Consider the following 20,507-nt stretch of genomic DNA (forward strand, 5'->3'; position numbering starts at 1 on the left):
TGAATGCTGATCCAGCAGGGATTCCAGGTGGGTCTGTAGGAGGCAAATTAATTTAATTGCAAGAGTTGCAGGAACAGCAGAGGTGGATTTTAAGTCCCACGAGTCTGGGCTGTTTCAGGACTGTTTTGAAGCTCACAGCTGCCACCACGATGAGTGTCTACTGTCCTTCCAAACATCTTCTGCTCTGGCTAATTTGATTAGGCTCCTTCTTGGCTTTCCACTGGTAACACCCAGTTAGTTCCCTTTTAGGCTGAGCTTTTGCAGAGCTCAGCCTAAAAGGGAACATGAGCAGAAGGCAATGTAATACACATTGGAAAGGAAACAGAAATGTGCACTTTATTCTTAATACTCTTTACTCATCTAACTTCTCCAATAATTTATTAATGTTGTGTTTCAAACTACCGTCCTCCCAGTGGCAGCTTCAACACCAGCAAGTTTACCTCACAATCAGCTATTTTGGGACTAATTCTAACCAAAAGGTGTAAGAGAATTTAGTTCTAGTGACAGAGTTGCACCTTCTAACCAAAGGTCCAAACTACTCTGTTGTACTGCAAGACAAACTCTGGCAGAGTTAAAGAACGACACAAAGCAAAGATATACTCCATAAAACATTAATATTTTAATGAAAAATCTTAGCTTCATGTTTCTATCCAAAGACACTCAAAACTAGTTTTTCTTCCCCTTAATTTTGACCTATAATGGGACCAGTTTGGAGATTTTTATTTTTTTTTGTATTTTGGAACATTTTTTTTTAAAGATTAAACAACCAGGCTAGCAAAAAGGTACCCAATACATACTTTTCTTATATCAAACAAGCTAGTATTTCAATACAATGTAACTATACAGAATATATACATTACACATATGATCACAAAGCAAACACTACAGGCTCAGAACAGATCTGAAAAAACATGATATTCACATTGATTACAATAACTCTAAAAATGATTGTAACGTTGAAACGGCACTTAGTTTACAAAAAAAGTCACAAAAATATATATAGCCACCAAGAACTATGGTTCCTGAAAAATACTAATAGCCAGATAGTATTATATAAAATGTGAAGTGTATTTAAACATCGTATACATTAAAAAACAAAACCAAAACCCAAAACCCAAGTCTGTTAGGTCAATAAACATGCCAAGTAATCAAGCTGTGACCAGCATCAACAAGAGAAGCTGTACTGTGGATGAGATGACTGGATATACGGCTGGTGACTGGAGACTGGCACAGTTAAGGGGGTTTCACTGGTACTAAAATGCACAAAGAAGCCCAACAATAATTTAATTCACATTTTTTTCCTCTTTTCCCTTTTTAGGGTTTCACCACAGGGCAGCACCTGGAGTGAAGGCACTGCAGGAACAGGGCAAAGAAGCTGTCCAAGGAGTCGGTGAAGCCAGGGTTACAGGGCAGAATATCAAAGCATGCATCAGCTGAACGAATGGTGAACCGAAATCACTTTCTGGGGACTGCAGCAACCCTCAGGAAGACTGTAGGAACAGTTGCCACACAGGCTGGCAGCATCAGATTCTGCTTTTTTCTAATTAGTGCAACCAGATTTGTAGCTGAGACCTGTGGGACACTGAGTTCCTGTGATAGCACACGTTGAGTTAACAAAAACCCAGAGCAGTAACTACTGTTGCATTAAAATAATTCACATTTGTGTTTTTTTTATGGTACATTTCCTCAAATACTTGGAACCCACTGTATTCACCAGGCACCTCTGATGGGGCCGAGGTACTGTCTGGCCTTGAACCCTCTTATCTGTCATCAGGATGTAATGGGATTTGTTATGTCTGCAACTGGAGATGAGAACCCTCCAAAACTTCATTTCACCTAGTAAGCAAAACTCCAACATAATTGAGCTGAATGAAAATTAGCTATTTTCCATACTCTGATGGTGGGGAAGTTGTGGTGGATGTAGGAGCAGCAGGTGCTCCTCCATCTGCATTCTCTCCATCCCTGCAGGGTGCACAAAGCTTATTTTGCATATAAAATGCTTCCTGGTTTGTCTCAGAGAGAGACCAGCACTGTCTCAGAGCTCTCACACCCTGGGCTGGAGAGGGAACCAGCAACCAAGAAGTGACTGAAGCCCTCATATAAAAACTTTAAACCATAGCTTAAAAACGAATAAAATCATATCCTGCAAAGGACATATAGGGATCATAGTCTTATAAAATATATCTGACTGCATTGGCAGCTATTTCTTTTTTAAAAAGTTTAAATTCACACCTTTAAGACTCAAGATCCACGTGAACCCAGAACCATTTTCAAGAACTGAGTCTACTGATCTCTCAGTATGAGAGACTTGCCCATGGTCTCTGTGAGCCTGACAACTGAACTCCAGCTCAAACACCACTCCTGGCTGACTCTGCTTTGAGCAGGAGGCTGAACTACATCACCTCCAGGGTGCCTTCCAATCCCAATTTCCTGGGCCCCTTGTCAAGCAGAAATAATGGATTCGTTTGGGGGAGGAAAAGAAAGAAGACAAAAGAAAATGCAGTCCAGAGTTCAAAACACTCTGACAATGTAATAAAAGAAATTGATGCTTTAGCTTTAATCCCAAGTGTAGTTTAAGGCAAGTTTTTTCTAGCTTAGTTAGGTATCCCTCTCGCTCTATTTGGAATCTAACCACAGTAGCAGCAGAGATTGTTTTAAAATGTCCTGTTTTTACACCTCTCTTGTGAAGAACACCAGCATTTCAAAGAACTGAACACTTCCAACAAGTTAGGGAAGAGAAATAAAACGGTATTTGCATTTAAACTGTGTTCATTTCTATGGAGAAAAGAGATATTAACAAGAAACAATTACAAACGGGATAATTAACATGTAAACTCAATTCTAAGCCAACCAAGCAAAATCCTCCAAGAACTCTGTTGTTCCTCCAGTTGAACCAGACAGAAAAGTGAGAACTAAATGAAGATGTTACCCAGAGATTAGGGGGTTGAGAAGATCATATCTAACACCTAGTGCAATAACAGTGAACCCCAGGTCTTGCCTTATACCACAGGGTTAATTATCCTCATTTCTTTCCAAGGAAGAACACATTAGAGCTACAAAAGCTTGTGACTTTTCCCCTTCTCTTTGGCATTCAGAAAGCACTTTGCCTTCTGACTCAAAATTTTAAGTCTTAAAAATCCAATATCCAGATATGTCATTTGTGTATTTGCTCACCTCCTCCCCAATGAACTCATTACTAAAATACTTAATGGGTGCAAATTATCAGATTCTAACAGAAGGTAATATATACCACCTTATATCTGACCACCTTTGATTGTTACATCTGTGCAGTTAAGAAATGTGGTTCTGGTGAAGCACTTTTCAGAATCACAAAGGATTCTCAGTTACCTGCATAATACTTGTCAGAAAAAGAAGCGAATTCTGTATTTGAATTCAGTGTCATAGCCCTGTAATTCAGGATAAAGCTCAGCAAAAGGCATTGTCTCATCTCACTGGCTTCTCAGTTACAGAAATCAGAAGTGGAAGAGAAATGGTCTTTAAATTCAGCCCATCACCAGGACTGGACTAATTCCCAGGACAGCTGCCCAGCAAAAGCATTTCTCCTTCAAGCCCTTTTGAGAAGCCTCACAAAGGTAGACACACGAGACTGAATTTGCAGCATGTTTCTAAAACACCCTTTATCTGGGGGAGAACTTCATTCCAGCAACTTGGAAAGTATTTAAATCCCAATGGCTTTCGCTCTATTTAAGTAAAATATGTGGGTTTTAACTAAAACACAGCAGAGAAAAATTGCTAAAGTCACTGAAACCCTTTAAGCTCTTTCCAAAAGTCAATAAACTTTTTTCCTCACAAAAGTTGGCTATTAATAGAAAGAACTTGGACCCAGAGAGTATCAGAGCTGCCTAAGCTGCCTGAATACAAATTGATCTGCAATTAATACGACTTTTGTGTCTTGTGTTTCTTCAGGAGCAACCTTTCTCTACTGGTTTCATTTCCTCCTTGTGTTTGCATAAAACAAATCCGGACAGAAAATAACAATTTCCAAAAAATAAGACTTAAAACTAAGGGAGTATTTCATGCCTCTGGAATACTAAGATCAAGCAATACTTACTCACTCAGCATGTCATCTGTAGGCCATTGGCATTTGGCATCAAACACTGAGTGAACTTCAGAAGCTCTAAGAAAAACCACAAATCTCGTAATGGACTTCCTAATTTAGGTTTCAAAGCAGTACTGGAGTCCAAACAGCCTTGACAAAACAAGACTCACTGCTCTGAAAATCCCACACCTTGAATTTTCAGCTTTTTCTAAATATGGAAAAATGAAATTGCAAATCTTTCAATTTATTGCTTTGCTTGGGCTGTGTGTGTAGCTAGAGTAATGGCCTTTAATAAACCGAGTTGGCAAGGATTTAAAGTGTTTTGAAACAGGAACAATTCATCATTGCTATATAGGCTTTTTGTAAATAACCCCCTGTTGGTTAGAAAGTTGGCCTTAAAGAGAATTAAATTGCTTGGTTTGTCCAAAACAGGCTAATAAAAGTCTCTGAAACTATACATGCATTTGTAGAAATGAAAAAATGTGCAATAATGCACAAAAGAGTTAACTTTTTGCCATCTGTAAACTCTCTCTAGCTAGCTTTCAGATTAGTAAAAATACAGTGTATATGGGAGAGGAAGTGATCAGAACTGCAAATAATCTGGGAAAACCTTCATTTTCCTACATGGTTCCCCATCTACAGATCCAGTCAGGAGATACTTGTCAGGCTTGCATGGATACAACCTTTTCCATGATCCCCAATTCCTGATGCACCATTTTCCACTAACCTTGGCTGGGCAGATCTGGACAGGCTATTTGATCAAGTAGTTTCTAAAAGCACTGGAATAGAAGAAGTAGGGACACCTGGCACGATTCACTTGGTTTGTGAAAACTGATTAATCTGAGATGGGAAGGGATAACGTGTTTTGAAGAAGTCTGTGACTGTTAAGTCTCAAAACTACTCACCATTGCCAAGCACAGGGGCACAGTGAGAGTTTTGAAAACCAGCAGGCACAGATAGGAAGTGTCATTTTTTTATGCACAAGATTAAAGCATACACTCAAAACTTTTCAATCATGATTTCCAATGCATCCTTTTGTTTGTCATTTGAAAAAGGTTTCCTCTGATTTCTTGCCTTTAACCAGAGGGTCTGCAGAAGCAAGAGAAACTTAATGAGCTGCTCTAACTGTGGAAGAAGGAATAGTTAAAGTGATCTGAATCAGTTGTTCTTCTTTAGAAGTGTATCACAGCTTCCATGATGTTCTGACAAGATCTTTTTTTTTTTGTGCAATCAGTCTTAAATATTTTCACAGAAGTGATCATTCAGTCATGAAAAATAATGAAACATCTGTTGCAGTTTCCTGTTTAAAGCGTAGCTTACAAAGTAAAAAGGGGAAAATCTCCCCGCTTTTTTTGTTTAAAAATATTAAATTAAAATGTACAGGACCAAACACAGGCACTTTCCAAAGAACAAAAGTGAAACCAAGCCATGAATTATTCGATAGTGATGGATGACAGCTCCGATTTGGGAGGGTCACCTGCAGCTGCCTCAGCAGTGGCGTTAGTCTTTGGCTGCTCTGGCACATCTTCTTCCTTTTCTGCCAACCCACCCAGAGACCCCAAGGGGAAAGTGCTTTCACAATTCTGAGTTGACGACACCTGTGAAATGACAGGCATTTGGACAGAAGAGTTGCTTTCAAAGCCATGCTCCCCTAGCTCATACTGCCCGAGGGTCTCCTCTTGCTCCTGGTTTAAGTAGTCCGGTACTAGGAAGTCACTAGAAGAGGGGCAAAGGACAGAAGAGAAATGTCATTTCTCACACAAACATCAGCAGTATCAGTTTCTTTGTATCAGTTACATCATACAAGCTACACACTGAGAACAAAGATGTTCATTTCACACTGCTGCAAGAATATGGCAGTGACACGCTCCCCCAAGCACTATAACCTGCTTCTCATTTCTACACACAGAGAATTTATTCAATGGCATCTATTTTGCAGCTGTATTTCCTACACAGCAACTTCTTGTTACTTAGACTGTATCACCTTGATGAGAATGAAAGTTAATGTCTGGAACATCACATGGCACTGAAAACCTCACTGAAGAAACGGAGCACTCAGCCTTTAAAAATAGAAGCAAAAATGAGTTCAGCAGTGGGAAAATGTGGGCCTTTCCCACCTCAGAGGTAAATCCACCCTAGACCAGCAGCAGCATTTCCTTTGGAGTGGACAGGCTGGAAGCAGCAAGGGCTCTGCAGAAGATAGAGCTGCAGTGGGAGGTTGTGATGCCAACACATCACAGTGCCAGGAAAAGCACGGAATTGCCTCTCTTTCCCCTTTCACTCCTAAGACAACACTTCTGTAACGTACTTTTACCAGCTGAGGGCTGAGTGGATCCAAAGAAAACCTACCAAACTCCCCAGTAGTATTTTCATGGCATGAGGACATATGAAAAATAAAATTTTTTTGCACATTTTCAACACCAGACATGAAGTCTGAGACAAACATATATATATATTACATATATGCGTGTTTGTATGCTTTGGTTCCTCCGGGCAATAATCGAGTTAAAAGCAGTCCTTAAATGACAGCAGCATTCACTGCTTCAACTCAAACTCACAATCAACTATGCTAAACTGGTGTTTGTCAATTCAAACTGGAGGAAGGGCTATAGGCAGCTAAAATCACACCCTTTAATCTGACTTTAATTTGACAATGCAGTGCTTACCACAACCAGAGTTTTTGCTCTGGTTTTGGCCCGAGAGCCAAGAACAAGAACTGCGTAAACCCACAGATATGAAGCACTTGAACTTTTATACAATATTCTGCTGGAAAAAGCAGTAACAAGCTTTCCTGGTTTTTTTGCAATGTTTTCATCCTATGTCACCTTTGAGTTAATCAAACAGAACAAAATACTGAAATGTTTTGTAGGGGAAAAAGAATAATGTCTGGAAATCAGGAAGAGTGGGACTGTGATGCTGTAATTTTTAGAATATACTTCTTTTGTGCTGCTGAAGGCAGATGACTTACGCATACCAAGCTGCATTCTCTCTGTAGAGTGAAACTCTATAAATGATCAACTCTCTATAGGTTTAAGAGCTGGGAGACCTTTGTCTTCAATTTTCCTCATCCAACTTTTGTATTTTATATCTCAAATCCCAACTAATATATTTATATCAATAAAAGAATACAGTGCTGGTCTGATGCCTCAGAACCCTTTTCACAGTCTTTAGCAAAGTGCATTTGTGAGATATGCCCAGTCTTTTGTGCCCTGATAGAAAATGTTCAAGTGGTCCTTAGTATTGCCAGCCCTATTGGTCTAATAATTTAGTAATGTTACCTAGAAAATGAAAGAGGGTATGGAGTCATACAATCTTTCCACAATATCAAGCAAGTACTTACAATGAAGCAATAAATCTGTGCCCTATGTAAGCGAACAGGCTACGTACAAGATTTTAAATAGAAAATTATTTACAGAACTCCATGGATGCTGTAGTATAGAACACTATGGCTTCACACCATTAGCCTGGCCATAGATACTATTGAAAAGAGAAATTAAGTAGCTCAGAAGCATCCTCTGCATATCCCTGGGTTCTTCAGTGCCCTCCTATAGAGCTCACATGCTGTAAGACAGATCAGACACAACCGAGAGTGGCACAGGAATCAATCTGACTGGAATTAGCTGGCAACCTGAGGAGAGGCACAGCAGGCTGCCCTGAAAGCAGGAAATGATGATTTGGGGCGGGGGGGAAAGGAGAAAAAAAGGAAAAAAAAAAAAGCAAGTTTCCCTGTTAGGTTTTTGCTGTGCACCTCACCTGCTCTGGAAGTAGTTTGCTAGCTCTGATGCTTCATGGTTCAAGCTCCTCAGGTGAACGATTAAATTTCCAGAGTTGGTGAACATGGCGCCACATGTTTTGCACTCGTAAATCCGAGGCTTGCGGATAATGTGCCGGGAAACCCGCATGTGGTGTTTATATTCCCCGAAGGAAGTGAAAGTGGCACTACATATCTGGCAGCGGAAACAGCGTTTACCTTCGTGCTTCAGGCGATGCATCTTGAGTGAGTAAGCGCGGGTGAACTTTTTCCCACAGCGGTCACACTGAAAGGGTTTAATGCCTGTGGGAGAGAGAGCACAGACATGTCACCTTTTGGAACCACCTCAGGAATTCTACAGCAGCTCTCAGAGAAGCCCTGTTTTGGGAAGAGATTCCCTGGTTAACTTGAAAATGGCAGGAACAATGAGGATGGAGCTGCACTTGAAACAACCTAGAAAAACAGGACTTAAGGAGCCCAGCCCAGAGCAACATCAATCTCTGTTTAGATACTGCTGCAACTGGCTCCAAATGGCAATTCAGACGATCTTTAGGTGGATAACCCTCTACAGGGTTCTCCAACCTAACTTTCTCCATTTCCTAACTGTGACCTCCATAGTCTCCGTCCCCACGGTTTAAACTGAGCACATGGTTAAGACCCTGAGGCACAGCCAACATGGATCTGATGCCGCTGCCATCTCAAACCACCTTTGAACTCCTTTGATCTCAGGAGATTCTTGTGCCAGACTGCTTCCCAACAATGCAATTATCAGCCTAACCTTAATTAATTGCAATGTTTTTCTCTGGCTGCCTTTGGCCTCAGAGAAGTGTTCTGACAGGGGGACTGTGTGCACACGGATGCCCCTGTAATGCAGCAGGAATGGTGATAAAAGGGGGAAGCAACAGCCTTTATATCGCGTGGGAACCTTGCTATACAAGCATTTTCAGCAACTTTGCATGACAGACAGCTCTCTAAGACAATTTAGCTTCATGCCCCTCTTTTTCTTTTCTTGTATTAATTTAGAAATTCAGTTACTAGTTCATTTTTCATTTCTTACCCTAAAACATACGAGCTCTGCAACATGCTGCAGTGGCTGAGTGTGCAATCACACCCAAACAGAAGTATTACAACATAATGGTCTGAACCACCAAAACCTTCAGATTTAATAAAAAGTCTGAACTCCAGAAAGTGGGGAAATCCAAACATGAGGCCAAGAATCTGCAATATGGAGCTCTATTCATAATAGGGCTGTCAAGGAATAAAAAAGGTTTTTTCAAAAGGCTCAATGTGCATCAGCCCGGGCTGTTATTTCCCAGGTCTTTCACTCTGCTTTCCTTATGTTCAAAGCAGGAGCTGAACTTTTAATTGGGGCTTTTAGACAGAGAAAGCTGTAGTTAAGGTTACACTGAAATGCCCTGTTAAGCATGTGAAAACAAGTTAATACACCAGAATATGGGCTGGTGGAGCTCAAACTTTTCACGCTCTCCTACTGTCCAAGGGCATCTATTTCCTCTGGTAGTTTGAGGAAAATCTCTTCAGTCATTTTGCTCATGAGAAAACACTTCCAACATTTACAAGCTTTGAGAGTTTCTTTTGCATGTTAATCACTCTAAAACAGTAAAAATCTCTCCCAACTTTGCCCAGGGGTTCCCAGTTGACAGGTTGGCCAGAGATGCTTTGCTGTCAGACTTTTAACAACAGGCTTTGGATAATTTCACATTTGATATGCCCACAGAGTTTGCTTTTTTAATATTAAACACATATATGGTCATCTTGCTTGAAGAGATTTGACAAATAATTGCTGACAGGGAAAAAATTATACCTTGACAGTTGTTGCTCTGCCCCAAAATGGTACATCCTGTGTGTGCAAGTAAGAGTCAGGCTCAAAGCAGGAGATGCTAAACCATGAGGTTTAGTGCCCAAGAGGAAAAACTCTTCAATATTCCCTTTATTCATTCAAATGTCAATGCTACTGTCAGATAATGCTGACAAGTCTTGAAAACACCAATAGCAAAGACACTGAGATTTCAAGCTTGGTTACAAATCAAAATGAATGCATCAATTTGGGGATCAAGGCTCAGAGGAGGCATTCACACAAACCTCTGTACTATCTGCAGGAGCTAAATTGATTAGCAAACCAATTCAGTTGTCCTGCAATCCCTCCAAAAACCCTGAGATCCAAAGGCACATAACTTTCTTCAATGCAAGGATAGATAATATTTTCATATGGTTGCAAGTCTCCTCTAAAACACAGCAGACAATTACAACACATCAGAGGAAGAATTTCAACCTACATCACTTCTTTTGTATAATAAAAAAGCCAAGTATACTTTATTTCATCTCAAATCTTTATCATGAAAATGTCTTATCCTGATGAGTTTCAGGCAATCAGATCCACACAAATGCTAATCATCCCTGAGCAGAGCTATCAGTCAGACTCCATGGATCAAAACAAGCATTCAACTAGACATATCTCTACTCAGTCTTGCTGAAATCAGCTCTCAAGGAGGTGAGTAAAAAACCTGCATTATTACATTTGCTGCACAGCGAGGCTATAAATGAGGAATTGCTGGGAATTTCTCACCTGAGTGGATGAGCATGTGTTGTTTTAGGTTCTGAATGCGAGTGAAGCGGACCCCGCAGGTGGGACACTGAAAGGGTCTGTCGGGACCGTTGGGGCTGGGCCTCTCTGTGCTGCTGGTGGAAGGAGCAATGTAGAGTTGGTAGGGATACTGAACGTTCTCCAGACTACAAAGAAAAAAGGTACTGATTTACAGGCACGCCAGAGAAATAACCATGGAAATCTGAACCTTGAGCACATTTGTATGAGGAGAAGAGACTGGCACGTCACATTTGAAATCTCTCTTTATGCTGGAAATCTCTGTCTCTACAGCAATGTCTGACCTACACCTGAAATCTTACAGTCACTGACTCTGCACATCTGAACAAACCCTCAGGGAACAGCCTCTGACTTGTGTTTTCTTTGGGCAACAGGCCTGAGCACAGCTGCAAACTGAACTTTATTTTCCAGGCGTGGGCATTTTCTCAGGCTTATCGATGACTTGCAATCAGCAAACAGTCCCTGAGGAAGAGTTTAAAGAGCTGAGCAAATTGAAAGCAAAGGAGTATTTTGCAGCTTCAGTGGTATTTACAAATGAAATTGCAGCCAATTAATTTTTCATTTCAATCCAAGTTCCATGAACAAATATTAGCATCTACAATTACATATTTCTGAGTTTAAAATATTAATCTCATGAATCAATACTTGCTCCTTGTCTGATTCAAACAGCTCCAGCGCTGTGTTTAGAAAACAGCACACAGGCTGTAATAGGAACAATTTAACTTTCAAAGTAATTTATTTAAAACTGACTAATTGCTCCTACATAGCCTCTAGCTGCAAACTGTTTAAGAGAACTACAATTCCCTTGCTAATCCAAGTCCTCTGGCAAGGAACTTGCTAAAGGGCACAGTGAAATAAAAACAAATCTGCTGGTACAAACAGAGGAACAATGACAATCTGTACTTACCTGAGGTTTCCATTCCCTGAGCATTAAGGTCTATATTTTTTTGTTAAAATAGATATTTCAGCTTGCTCGGAGCCTACAGGAAGATCAGACATCACTGGCAGCAGGGAACTGCTCTGACCCGGAACATTCATTCTGTGGCCAGAACACTGCAATTTTAGCTTTACCAAACCATAGTGTCTAAAATGTCCTTAGAAAAGAGTACAATGATGTCTCCTGTCACAGTTAGAAAGTCTCCCTAACTGAGGGAATCCTTGCACCTCGAGCCCAGAGGGCTGGTTTCCAGGTCAGGCTGGATTTGTGGACTTCTAACATTCAGAGGAATGAAACGTGCACTTTGCACAAATACATTTCCCTACACATCACACACACCTTCACAGAGCAGATCAGCACAGAAAGACAAGAACCAGAATCATCTCTTTAAAATCAATACCTAAATTGTCTTTATCTGCTCTGGAAATGGATGTCAATTCAACTGTGAGGACAGGGGCTATCTGTCGGAGGGCAGTGATGGGTCTCAGAAGCAAAATTTATCTGGAGACTATAACACCAGGTACACAAGATGAAGCAATTTCCTGCAGGAGTTTGGTATCACTCAGTCTGTAAAACCCATAAGGATTTCTGGTCTCATATGGAATTGGAATAATATTTGCTCTGTAGAAGAAATTTTATCGTTCTTCACTTCTTTTTATACACAGAGAGCTGATGGAAAAAAGAGATGCTGACAGACTTGTTGCTCTCTGATAAAGGAAATACTTGCAAGAGGGAAGTTACCAGCTCATGTCCTGGGCCTGGCGGAATGTAGCTCACTGCCACTTTGGGAGCTAAAAAAGCCAGTTGAGGGGGTTTGAAATAAATATAAATATACATTCTGATTTTTCTAACTGAATTTCTGACCAACTCTGGCACTCCTGTTCCTCTTTGTGAACAGATCACTGGATAAAGAACAGACACACAGGTAGTGTGCTCAAATAAGAATTATATTTGGGTTTTGTGACATGTTCCTGAGGTCCCTCCTCCCTCATTCCTGCATTAGGGCACTGTGAAGAGGCAAAAGCACATTGTGCTCCTGCAAGCTCTCTCAGGAGACACTCAAACTAGGGCAGAAATGAGGAGCCACAGCTCTCTTTTTGTTTCCAGCTTTGTCAGGCTCTCTCACCCTCAAGGCCTATACTGGTGCCACCTTCTCTGCCATTGAAGGAGAAGTGCAATGGGCACAACTGCCTAAAAGAAATTTAAAATAAAGTTTGGTTTTATTCTCTATAAAACCTGATGAGAGGGGCTGGTTAAAGCAGATCCAATGGGAATCATGAGGCTCTCCAGCTACCAGTGACAGGCTTGTCTTTCCCATGCTCATAATGCAAGCAAGATGAAATACCTACTGGTGACACAGCTTAGAGATGATATTGGAAACACACCCAGATTTTCTCTCCCCTGCTTCTTTTCCACAAATACTCAATTTTTCATGACTTGTCATAGATGTGGCATTTAACAGTTGAGATTTGTCTGACATCTCTGAGAATTTCTGTATTAGCTACAGAAAAACATAGGTTTCAAATGTTTTCACTGAAATATTCTGCTTGCAATTTTTTCTTCTTTCCACCAAGAGATTACACACATATTTAATTATGTAAAACTAAACTCAGAAAAATGTGAATGCCAAAATGCTCAGTGAGCCTAGAAATGTTCTCTATTTGTAAATAACAATTATTATAGAAATGTGGGGGTTCTCATTTTATTGGATCGGAAACCTTTCATAACTGAGCCTTTGCAACTCCTTTTAAATACAGCCACAAACTGATACAGACCAACTGTTAAATCAGCTGAATTACAGATCTATGTTAGAAAGTGATTTACAATCCGAACGTGAAATATCAGAGAAAGAATAGATCAGACTTCACTGTGAAACAGTAATTTTAATACTTAACAGATTCCTACGTGTCTATTAAGCTGACAATTACATGTGACCTGGTGTTTATGAAACACTGATTATAGAGGAGGCCCAATTAATGATGTTAATTATTTAAGAGAGAAACTCAAGAGATAAGACATTTTAGATTTTGAAATATTTATGATTCTTTCCACAGTGGTAAGGATGTAATATTTAGAATTTTAAATGGACTAGTCTATTGCTTTGTTTTAGGAATATAAATATATAAATTATATTTTTCAATATAAATTTGCATTGGCCACTCACAACTGATTTTGACATTTTTTGAGAATCTCTATTAGTAAAGAAATGTACAACCTGGACTTAAACTAAAGGTGTATTAAAAAAACCCCAACAAAACCAAAATAGAGGGACATTTTCTCCATCTTGGAATAAGCACAGCCTTGGCACTTTCATTTGAATTTACAAAACAAATCACTTGGTAGAAAATCTTTGTTATGGAGTCTGAAATTCCCATAACTGTCAGTTCAATTGTTTTATAAACAAGGTGCAAATTCTAGTTCATTTTGCTGATGCTTCTGTCATTCTGAGAATAATTATTTTCAAATTTGGACATAAACGAAGGAAAATACTCTTTCCTCCTCTGCATGGAAGAGATCTTTTAGTGAGAATTTTCAGTGCATTTAAAGAATTTTATATCTTTTGGATTTTCAAGGCAGTTTGGCTTGCAACTGTGCAATTTTATAGGAAACTTCTGAAATAATCCAGTGTTGAATATATGAGTCCACTTGACTTAACAATTACAGCTTTAAAAACCTGGATTAGTTCTAATGCAACATGTGCTCCTACTATTAATTCAATCTAAGTGCTGGGTGTTATTTTTATACTGAGGTTTGTTAGCAGACAGATAAAATCTTCCATACAAAAAACTCTTATCTAAGCAGTTATTTTCCCTTTTTAATCCTACAGTGGGACAGGTTTTAGATGAAAATGGCAGGAAAGATTTTTATGAGCTATGAAAATGCAGCTCTTGGTTGTTATCTCTGTAGGGAGCTTCACTTGACACAATTTCTGGAACACTCCCAAAGGTTCACACTTCTTCCACAGACCCAGTTATCTGACAAAACACTGCAAAAGCCAGTTTGAAAAAATGTGCTTAGGAAGGGCATAACTAAGAAATAGAAGTCAAAGCAGTTGTGTGTACTCCTGTATGCCATCACTTGGCTCTAACAGAATTATGATATATCTTTGACCAAACAGACCTGTTTTAGATTGGTTTTCTCTGCCAGCCTTTCCTTATAAGGGATTCCCTTAATAAATCACTCAGCCCAACACAGCAAAGGCTGCCAAATATTTACTGCAAGTGACATACAGCATTTTGGTAAGAAGCTACAGGCAGAGAGTTTGGGAGAGGAGATTTAAGGCTGTTATGTGGTTTATGGCAGTAGTGACGTCTAGTGAAGTCAGGACCAGGTCCTTTTTTTCAGTTTGCTGCTTTTGGGGTTGAGTAGCAGCTTTAGTATGCATGTTTCACAGTAAAGGGGTTTTTCTGAATTTATTAATAAAGAGCAGTGATGAAGAAACAGCAAAAAACCATGAATATCTTTCTTCACCAGTGCTCCCTGGAGATAGAGAGGAAATGAAAAGCAAATTCTGACCTTTCATCACCTACATTCTCCTAAAGCATCTACCCTTCCAGAAGCTGATTGTACTCTGAGCAACACAGAGAATTAGATGTAGGAACAACCAAACATCGTGGAATTAAGGCTGTGAGGGGTAATTACAGCCTAGCACTTGTGCAGGACACTCTGCACCCTGGGTTGGTACATACCGATCGTCATCGTCTGCGTGAGCGTTGGTGCCAGAGCTGCTTTGGAGTGTGGGCAACCCCTCCGTAACTCCCTCATCTATGGAGCCTAGGAGAGAAAAGGGCAAGTTAATGCAAATACCTGTTCAAAAAGGGATGGGGGGCATGGAAATACACAGCAAGCTTGCTTTCCCAATCTCTGATAGATGCTACTGGTGATAACAGAATGAAATTGCCTTGGGAAAGTCATTTAGAACACTCAGAAGAATCCTGTTCCCAGTCAGCTTCTCCTCTACTCAGATTAGCTACTAAACTGACAACTCAACAAAGGACACATATTTGGCACACCTAGAAAATGGAAATGTTAAATATAGCCAGTTTTCAAAAGCCATCCAGTACTAGAACTGTAAAACAGAAAAGTTACATTCACCTAAAGGGACTACAGCAATATTCAAGACTTCTTGAGCAATAAAGACTTCAAACCTGCTACACTACATGGCTTTTGGGATCCAAATATTCCATAAATATATCAATTGATAATGCCTTCATTTAATGATAAGCCTCTGAGACAGGAAGAACCCTCTGAGAAATTAGAAATGCAACACAAAAGAGACCAAACACCTGTAAGAGAAATGTACACACAAAATCACTCCAGAGCTCTGTTTAATGCACCAACATTTGAGAAAATGGAGTTCAATAAGTCTGGGAACAGAATCCAAGGGAAAAGAAGCACTAAAACAAAACCACAACTTCATTCATCTCATATGGCTGTTGCTCAGCTGGGCCTCCCTCATCACCACCAGGAGTTTGGCCAAACGGTCTCTGGATCTCTACCACTGAATCCATAGGAGACAAGATGGGAAAGGAGATTTCTCTCCCTACACCACCATCTTGAGAACAAGCAAAGTTTAGGACAGTGGTGGGAGATGCTCTTGCTGCTGTGGTAAAAATAATTCTGCTTCCTAAGAGAGTGGTATGTGAGCAATCTGAATTTGGGAACACTAAAGCTCACTAGGAAAATCAAATAGCATTGGGTTTACAATGGCAAGTGTCAGACCGAATGGAAAACCAAAGAGAAGGAACAAAGACATGGAAAGTGAGGCAGAAAATATGCATATTCTGCCAAAAAGAATGAAAGATCTTTCCTGAAGTGCAAGATTCCTGTCTTAATGTGATGCCATGTTATGGGGCCAGTGACAGGAGGAAAATGGCATCTCTGGAAGTTTTACGAATCAAAATTTTTAATTTTGTTAAGAGCTGACAACCTATATTTGGGAAATTCATCAACTGTGCAATCTATAAAGTTACAAAAGTTAATCCCATTTTGATTTATCCTTCTTTCTCATGAAATACTTAACCTGAAGTCTACTGAAAAATGAGCCCAACTGCTCTTAGGTTTAATTTTATGCCTTCACCTCTCAAACGCCAACAGTGCTAATGAGTTATGAAAACATCTTCTCAAATACAGCTATTGTTGTAACCATAATAACTTACTTATCAAGGTCCTGCTCCATGTCTCCTTTCATATTATAAAGTGCTTCCAAATATAATAAATTGCAAATGAACAATTCTTGAAATTGCCCAAAGAGTGAATAAGAGCTTTTTGCGATATCAGAGAGAGAGGTAGGAATGCTTTTATAAATGCACTATAAAACACTGAGATAAATATATGCAATTATACCAGGAAAATACATTCAGGGAAGAGAAAGCTGTACTTTAACACATCTTGCTGCCTCCACTTATTATTCTTACATTACTGCACGAAGAAAGACATCTTTGGGAGGTAAAAAGTGCCTTCTGGCTACCAAGTGTGCTGTATCACATATTAGGTACATGTCCACTGTGCTAAAAAGGAAGAGCGCTGTTTCTCTTTAGAGCAAAAATGTGAATAAAAACCATTCAGAGGGTGGTTATTATGCAAAGGCCACTAAATATTCATTCGAACATATTCAAAGAGCAGATTTGTACTTTAAAGATTTTGCCCTGGCACATTTTTCTTCTCTCTGCAGCTGTTTTAAGGCAGAACATGCTGTACTAACACCGGTGACAGATTTAAGTTTAATATTATAATCATTAAGGCCTGAGATCCCCTACCCTACCTACTACTTTTCAAAGTATTTTTTGTTTAACACTGATTGTGCTAGAAGTTGAGATTTCATAGCATTCAGTGGCACCTAACTCTCTCCAATTCAGCCCCAGTCTCATACTTCCATTTCCCAATTCAAGCTGCCTTTGAAATACAATTTTTCTGACACTTCTAACTCTGAGAGACACCCTCCAAAAACTTCTACGGGTTATTTACTACTCATCTGTAATCCTGAGTATACACCCAATTTGTCCTTTTAAGCTGTCTGGGTATGATATATGTCTTAAATGTATAAATAAGTATCACCGATATGGTATTTTTAACTTTCCCTAATCATTATTTTTACGTGTTCTATGTTGCCTCTGCTGATACAATTATGCTGATGAGATAATTTGCATGTCTTATCACATGGCCCCGACAAGACCTTTCTGAAGTTCTGACTATAATGAGGTACAAACTGAATCAAACAAAACCTGTTCTTGAACAAGGACTGCTTTTCCTGGCAAACTACCAGCAAACAAAGCTTTTTTAAAAATTATATTTTTAATTTATCCACTATTTTGGCAAACTACATTTAAAGATTTATAAACTATAAGATAGAAACTAAGCAAAGGTAAACAGCCCTGTCTCCAGTAAATAAAACATTTTCAGTTGGAAAAAGCATTACAATCTAAAATATCAACGTATGAGCTACACGAACTGGGGAACAATTCAACAGCAAAGGATGGCATAAGTAGGAAATATTTTCATTTCTTTTTAGTATTACTTGAATATTTCAACAGCACTTACTGTATTGCAATCCAGGAAGGGTCAGACTGATCTCACTTTCTCCAGAGAAGGCAAGTGTTACACTGACCAAAACCAAACAAATAATGCTACCAGGCTACATTTATTAACCTTCCTGTAGTTTATTTATTTAATTAACTGGAGCAGCCTTTCATGTACATATTATTTGAATGAAGCAGAGCAGTCTGCAAATAAAACAGGCTTTATTAAAGATACTTCATCAAAAAAACTCTACCAAGCATAGGTCAAGCCACATAACTGAGAATAAAATAGCTGACTTAGGTAAAATTTTGGTAATTAAACTAGAAACATTGCAAACCCTCTTACCTTCTGACTTCCTAAAAGCCATTCAATGCATTCTGTGAGCAGAGGAAAAAAGGGATTGTTCCAGTAACCTTTAAGTATTAGCTACTAATAAAAAACAGCCTGCTAGAAGAACCCAAAACTGGCTTCAAATAATCTTTCATGGAAAAAAAAGGATTCTCTCAGCAACTGGCAGCATTTGAAGAAGCAACTTGAGAATCAAATCCTCCAAAAATGGAAAGATTCTCAATATTATGATTGTGTAGTTTTATTTTTGTCTGGGGCATTAAGACGACAGTGTTTCACCACTTATTTTGCAAATCCTCTTAAAAAGGCTCTCTGTCACAATTATACACGATTTGATGCCTGATGCAAAGTCCTGTGGTAACCCTTTATGGCTACAGGCACAAGCCTTTCAGATCTGGTGCTGCGGTTCAGCTGAGATCAGTGTCTTTTTGACACTAATGAAAGCAGAATTAGTTCCCTCAGTTAGGCAACTAGAGGTAAAATGGAGTTATCAACCTCTGCTGAATGAGGAGGGTTTACCTTTCTCAGCTGCCTTCTGCAAAGTTATTTAAAGAACTCCAAGTTTATAAGTAACATTTCATGAAACAGGGAAAAAAGGCCATTTCACTGAATTAAAGCATAAAAACTCACAAGGTAGGTTTCCTCCAGTAAAATCCCAGGTGCACACATGCCTATTAGAGGTTTTTCTGTACATACTCATACCTAAGGCCAGAAATGGTCGTACCTATGGATGAAGACTGTGGGCTGATCAGGAGATCCTCCTGCACTTGCTCACTCCCCGGGACTGTCTGCTGATCGCTCAGGGAGCTCTGGGAAGCGCTCACGGGCTGTGACACCTCCTCGTGCACCTCCTCGTCGCTCAGCCTTTCCACCTTGACTCGCACGTCCTCCTCGATCACCAGGGGAGAACTGGCTTTGGTGCTCTCACAAGTCACGTAATCCGTCATTCTCCGGTTGGACTCGGAGGGCCCAGGCATTTCCAAAGTCCGTGAGTTCTCCGCCTGCTTCACCTTTTCCGACTGAAGTCTTCGATCGATTCCAAAAGGAAAAGTCCAGGGAAAAGCTAAGGACGAGTCTACGGGCTGGTTTCTGGACTCCGGGTAGGAAGTTGAGGGATTGAGCACTTGGGGGGAGCTGGTTTGTGTGTTGCATTTGAGGGGGCTCTCAGGAGACATAACGATGTAGCTTTTGCGCTTCCTCCGCGACTCCCGGCACACAGGGATGGTTCTCTCCACCACGCTGCACTCAGAGGAGACGGGGGAAAGGCTGCCGTCGCGAGAGGTGAAATTGCAGTTTGCACTGTTCTCCTGCCCTGCATCCAGCACCTTCTCCTGCTGGCTGTTGGGCGTGTTCCACAAAATGCTGGACTTCATGAACTCAGAGCACGTGCTGGCCACGCTGAACATCTGCATGTAGCTGGCTGCAGCCAGCACGTCAATGATGTTCTCCGTGTTGATGGACAGCGTTGCCGTGTAAGCGTATTCCAGCAGTGGGATGAACCCAGTCACAGTCACATGGTGCAGGTCCAACACGCTCTTGCTCTCGTCCTCTGCTTGGCCCACAAGTTTGGAGCGGAAGAAGTCGCTGCAGGCTGCCAGGACCACCTTGTGCGCCCTGAAGATCTTGTCCTGGACACGGATGGTGATATCACAGAAGTGCCCATCGTTGCGGAGCATGTTCAGCTTCCCCAGCATCTCCTGACTGTGAGCAGGGGAGTTATGAGTGAATGTTTTAACACCCATTTTTAGATGGTTCTCCCAGCGTTCTTCCCACATACAAGAGATCACAGGTGTCCTGGAACAAAGGAAAACTGTCATTTTCATGTCAGAAAGCAGAAGTCAAGTGGCTTTCTAAGACTCTGTAAGAAGAAAATTCAACCAAATTCTTTCAGATCAGTTTTTTCTAGGATCCAGATTGTGCAAGTGAGTAATTCTACAGAAATGCAATTACTTACTTGCAATTTTCATAAACATAGATCAAATTATTTGCAGTCTATCCTTATATGTATATCTATATATATCTCCCTATATCTATCTCTCTATACGTATATAATAAATAACCCCTGTATTTCTTGCTACTGCCCACTCAAAACCAAATACCCAACACACTTCAAAGAAATGTTTGCAATATTAAAACAAAAGCATTTTTTTTAACTAACAGTGAGTAGAAACCTGTATTTTTATCTTCTGGGCCCAGGAAACTCTTGCTCACAGTTCTTAAACCTGACAGAGTGCTGAATGTTTCTTTTAAGTGGAAAAGATGTCAGCTTGGG

The 20,507-nt window shown here is 40.1% G+C and overlaps 1 protein-coding gene across 3 annotated transcripts in view; it reads right to left on the bottom strand.

Annotated features, from left to right (window-relative positions):
- Positions 1-597: 597 nt before the first annotated feature.
- The window catches only part of ZBTB44 (zinc finger and BTB domain containing 44), a 36,725-nt gene continuing 16,815 nt past the window's right edge, over positions 598-20,507 (bottom strand). Inside the window, exons 2-6 of one of the 3 annotated variants that reach the window (XM_017809772.1) lie at positions 18,960-20,029; positions 15,058-15,142; positions 10,396-10,505; positions 7,814-8,114; positions 598-5,776 (exon numbers count right to left, since the gene is read on the bottom strand). In XM_017809772.1, the coding sequence (XP_017665261.1) occupies positions 5,494-5,776; positions 7,814-8,114; positions 10,396-10,505; positions 15,058-15,142; positions 18,960-20,010 (1,830 nt within the window). In that variant the 5' untranslated portion in view covers positions 20,011-20,029 and the 3' untranslated portion in view covers positions 598-5,493. Of the gene's footprint in view, positions 5,777-7,813; positions 8,115-10,395; positions 10,560-15,057; positions 15,143-18,959; positions 20,030-20,507 lie in introns of all 3 variants that reach the window. The other 2 variants (XM_017809771.1, XM_017809773.1) reach the window with 2 other exon arrangements.

The sequence above is a fragment of the Lepidothrix coronata genome, unplaced genomic scaffold, assembly GCF_001604755.1.
Source record: "Lepidothrix coronata isolate B3197 unplaced genomic scaffold, Lepidothrix_coronata-1.0 Scaffold27, whole genome shotgun sequence".
Classification (NCBI taxonomy): domain Eukaryota; kingdom Metazoa; phylum Chordata; class Aves; order Passeriformes; family Pipridae; genus Lepidothrix; species Lepidothrix coronata.